This window comes from Alosa pseudoharengus, unplaced genomic scaffold (assembly GCF_046254945.1).
Source record: "Alosa pseudoharengus isolate Yale_2024_CS ecotype anadromous, Long Island Sound unplaced genomic scaffold, YU_APseudo_1.1 YU_APseudo_1.1_scf_2, whole genome shotgun sequence".
NCBI classification, from domain to species: Eukaryota; Metazoa; Chordata; class Actinopteri; order Clupeiformes; family Clupeidae; genus Alosa; species Alosa pseudoharengus.
Window position 1 is genome coordinate 58,944,690 of NW_027468663.1, and position 5,000 is coordinate 58,949,689.

Consider the following 5,000-nt stretch of genomic DNA (forward strand, 5'->3'; position numbering starts at 1 on the left):
AAACCAAACCATTTGTTTATTATATTAAAATGTTTTTTCTTTCCCCTGTCTTGATTTATGTGCACAATGAATCAGCCTTTTGTGACTAAGTTAGAGGCACACCATTACCTTAACTTAGTTAAACATTAGCTTACTACAACCTAGGGGTGTAACGGTACACAGAAGTCATGGTTCGGTTCATACCTCGGTTCGGACATCACGGTTCGGTACGAGTTCGGTACAATGGAGGGAAAAGCAAAACAAATGCAGAAAGCAATTTTTTTTATTGTGCATGTCTCAGGCTGTACCACCTAGTGTCATACAGTCTCTTCCCTGAGCTATCTGCAATAGCCTGAAGTGTGTAAGATGTAAACAGTACAATAAGTACCTAGACTCCATCTGGAACTTGTAAACAAAATAAGACAATCAGCTATAAAACTGAAAATAGGCCTACAGCATCTCTTATTTCTGAAAGTGCAAATTACATAGAATAATGATTTTTAAAAATACACTTAAGCAAGACCTTCAACATTTAGTTGTATATGGAAGGGTCTACAGTTTGCCTCAATATTTTTCAGTGTGTGTACAGTAATAATCTAGCCTACTAACTGTGAAAATATCACACTATTTTGCCGAAATTGCTCTTTTCATTTCATAAACAGACTACAACTAGAAGTCACGTGACTTTGCCCTTCGACGTTAACTCACCGTAGCATGGTTTGTTAATTAGCCTGTTTAGCGTTTACACTTTCTTTTACCGTCTATGCACTTAACACTACCAGCTCCTCATGTGAGAAGTTAGAAGTTAACCCAACATAAAGGTAATTACCACGCGATTTACATAGCTTTCTGTCATTACGAAATCATTTAATTTAAGCCATAGGTTTTGGCCCTATTTGTATGTGTATCCAAAGGCTTGTGAAGCGCAGGGGAATTCTTGCCAGAATTGTTAAAGGTGTGAAAACGGCAAGAAAAAGTAGTAAGTATTCAGCACTCATCAAACGTGTGAAACCAACAGTAAGGACAGTCAAACGTGTGAAACCAACAGTAAGGACAGTCAAACGTGGGAAACCCACAGTGAGGGCAGTCAAAGTGTGAAACCCACAGTGAGGGCAGTCAAAGTGTGAAACCAACACGTGTGAAACCCACAGTGAGGGCGGTCAAAGTGTGAAACCAACACGTGTGAAACCCACAGTGAGGGCAGTCAAAGTGTGAAACCAACACGTGTGAAACCCACACGTGTGAAACCCACACCTGTGCAGTGAGGACGGTCCAAGTGTGGCCAGAGGGAGCTGACTCGGCACTTCAGCAGCATTTTGGAAACACTGACTGGAGAGTGTTCACAACTCAGGCCACCCATGACCTCCACACGGACATCGATTCATACGCCTCCTCCGTTCTGGACTGTATCAACTCCAACATCAACAGAGTCACCACCCTCGGATTACGACTCCCTAATCAGAAGCCATAGATGAACAGTGAGGTCAGACTCCGGCTGAAGGCATTCAGATCAGGTGAAGCTCAAGCCTATAGGTCATCCATTCAGATCAGGTGAAGCTCAGGCCTATAGGTCATCCAGGGCTAATCTGAGAAGAGGCATCAAGAAGGCCAAGCACAACCACAAGCTAAGGATTGAGGATCATTTCAAGAACAACTCCGATTACAAAAGGCCCGCGACGCATGTGGCAAGGAATCCAGGCCATCACAGATTACAAAACTATTAATTCCACCCCCCCGACACCCCCTTGCTTGGTGAGATGAACCACTTCTATGGCCGCTTTGATAGGGGACAACAAGGAGGTGGCCATCAAGGTCTCTGCAGATCACCAGCCCCTCACACTCTCTGAGCAGCACTGAGCAGCACTAATGCACTGAGCAGCACTAATGCACTGAGCAGCACTAATGCACTGAGCAGCACTGAGCAGCACTAATGCACTGCTGCTGGGTCTTGATGGTACACTGCACCATCGAGAGCATCCTCACCAACCGTGTCACAGTTTGGTATGGCAACTTGTTGTGTAGTAGAATAACACGACTTACAAGCCATCCACCACTATAGGCTTGTTAGGCTCTCGCAAATCAACACAGAGCCTCAGTCCTCTGTGGTGACCACTATGGGTGAGATCTACAGAATCCACAGGCTCTATGACATTCTGCTCCACCAGCTCTATGACATCCTGCTCCACCAGCTCTATGACATCCTGCTCCACCAGCTCTATGACATCCTGCTCCAACAGCTCTATGACATCCTGCTCCAACAGCTCTATGACATCCTGCTCCACCAGTTTTTCAACTCCTCTGACACTGCCTCTCTAACAGCAAAAGGCAACCTACGCAGTTTCTGTTGAACTGGTGTGATCCCTGGCCGTACTTTAACCAGGTGTGTAAAGCCCTTAGCACATCCCAGTGGGTTCAGTTTAACGTTCTGGACAGTGGCCGTAGACAGCTTCGTTGTAACTTGGCCATCTATCACTTGCATTTGTAATGCAGAAAAAAAATCCCTGCCTAGCTCTGCAGACCCGCGTTGTGCAATGTAGAGGTCTGAGACAGTACTACTGCCACCAAACGTCACAGTTGCTTTCAGGCAACCCAGCACAGAGATCTCATTACCCCCATAGTCTTTAGGTCTTTATGCAGGCTTTTCAAGTACAGCTGTAGTGAAGAGCTTTGTGTACACAGTCTCTGGTAAGATGGACACTGCTGAGCCTGTATCAATGTCCTGGCTCTCCATCCCTGGTGTACTCACTCTAACGGTGCACATGATATTGCAAGTATTTCCAACACTCACATTTAAAATGGTTACCTCAGGCACAACGATCACCTGAACCTGCATACTTTTGCAAAATGTCCTTTCTTTTTGCAGGCATTGCAAAGTGCTTCTTTAGCAGGACACCCCTGGACATTAGCAGCGTGTTGAGCAGAAACACACCTGTAGCTCTGAGAAGACGGAGGCGGTTGACTTTTCTCCCTCCTGAACTTGCCATGCTGCTGTGAGCCTTCGACTTGAACTGCATGTACCGCGCTATCGGTTCATTCTGTGCACATAGCTTTAGCCTGTTACAGCCGTCTGAATCTGGCGTGCTATTGTTAAAGCTTTAGATAGAGTCAATGGTACCTCTAGGAACAAACGCTACCTGATGCACGTTGAATTTGTCTTTTCGACAATCTGGTCCCGTAACATTACCTCCTCCATTGCTCCAAACTGACATGTTGCAACTAGCTCCCTCAAAGTAGCCACGAACTGGTCTGTAGTTTTGCCCGTGCACTGACCTCGTTGTCTGAAACGGTAACGTCCAGCCACAATTGGTTTGCAACTGGAAGTGTGAAAAGACTCTTTGGCCCTCCGTGCCCAAACAGTGAATCAACAAGGCGCACTTTCTGGCTGCAGGCAAGTCCTCGTCAGACATAGCCAGAAGAAAGTTTTCAAACGTGCGAATCCATGCCTTGAAAGGTATCGGCGGTTCACCAACGTTTTGTAGAAACGGCGCAGGCTGGCTTAAGTGCAAGGTCGTCATCCTCGTCGCCAATATGTTGTAGAATAACACGACTTACTTGCTTTAACTACTTTATGCAAACTAGCGTTAACAGCATACAGCCAACATCCTTATTACTCTACCTCTAGGCTAGGTAGCATATCCTTATTAACCAATACATGACTCCATCTAGTGGCATGGATTAGTATCACAGATCTCACACAACTGCTCTGCCTCCGAGCGGAAAGCACTGCAGAGGGCATCACTGGCTCCCCACTCCCCTCCATCCAGACCATCCAGACTGCTCTCCCCCCAACCACAGACCACAGACTGCTCTCCCCCCAACCACAGACCACAGACTGCTCTCCCCCCAACCACAGACCACAGACTGCTCTCCCCCCAACCACAGACCACAGACTGCTCTCCCCCCAACCACAGACTGCTCTCCCCCCATCCACAGACTGCTCTCCCCCCAACCACAGACCACAGACTGCTCTCACCCCCAACCACAGACCACAGACTGCTCTCACCCCCAACCACAGACCACAGACTGCTCTCACCCCCAACCACAGACTGCTCTCCCCCCATCCACAGACTGCTCTCCCCCCAACCACAGACCACAGACTGCTCTCACCCCAACCACAGACCACAGACTGCTCTCACCCCAACCACAGACTGCTCTTACCCCAACCACAGACCAACCACAGACTGCTCTCACCCCAACCACAGACCAACCACATACTGCTCTCACCACAGACAGTTCACCCCACTCCCCTCCGGGAGGCGCTACAGGTCTCTCTGCACCCAAAACAGCATGTTCAGAGGAAGCTTCTTTCCTGCAGCTGTCACCCTACTGAACTCTAGCTCTGCATCCCGGTGACAACCAATCAACTAAGCCCCGAGTTTGTGTGTGTGTGTGTAACGTGTGTGTGTAACGAGTGTGTGTGTAACGTGTGTGTGTGTGTGTGTAACGTGTGTGTGTGTGTAACGTGTGTGTGTGTAACGAGTGTGTGTGTAACGTGTGTGTGTGTGTGTGTGTGTAACGAGTGTGTGTGTGTGTGTGTGACGAGTGTGTGTGTAACGTGTGTGTGTGTGTGTAACGTGTATGTGTGTGTAACGTGTGTGTGTGTGTGTGTGTGTAACGAGTGTGTGTGTGTAACGTGTGTGTGTGTGTGTAATGAGTGTGTGTGTAACGAGTGTGTGTGTGTGTGTGTAACGAGTGTGTGTGTGTAACGTGTGTGTGTGTGTAATGAGTGTGTGTGTAACGAGTCTGTGCGTAACGTGTGTGTGTGTGTAATGAGTGTGTGTGTAACGAGTGTGTGTGTGTGTGTGTGTGTAACGAGTGTGTGTGTGTAACGTGTGTGTGTGTGTGTGTGTGTAATGAGTGTGTGTGTAACGAGTCTGTGCGTAACGTGTGTGTGTGTGTGTGTGTAACGTGTGTTCTCTCTCCCTCAGACCCTCCGGAGTGGGTTCCTGATGATGCGTGTAGCTCATGTGTGTCGTGTAAGGCTCCATTCACAGTCATCCGCAGGAAACACCACTGCAGGA

The 5,000-nt window shown here is 47.9% G+C and overlaps 1 protein-coding gene across 1 annotated transcript in view; it reads left to right on the forward strand.

The window, feature by feature from the left end:
• The window catches only part of zfyve28 (zinc finger, FYVE domain containing 28), a 55,443-nt gene that overhangs the window by 46,091 nt on the left and 4,352 nt on the right, over positions 1–5,000 (forward strand). The window contains exon 10 of the mRNA XM_076293357.1: positions 4,908–5,000. This exon is cut by the window's right edge and continues 11 nt beyond it. Within this exon, the coding sequence (XP_076149472.1) occupies positions 4,908–5,000 (93 nt within the window). The remainder of the gene's footprint in view (positions 1–4,907) is intronic.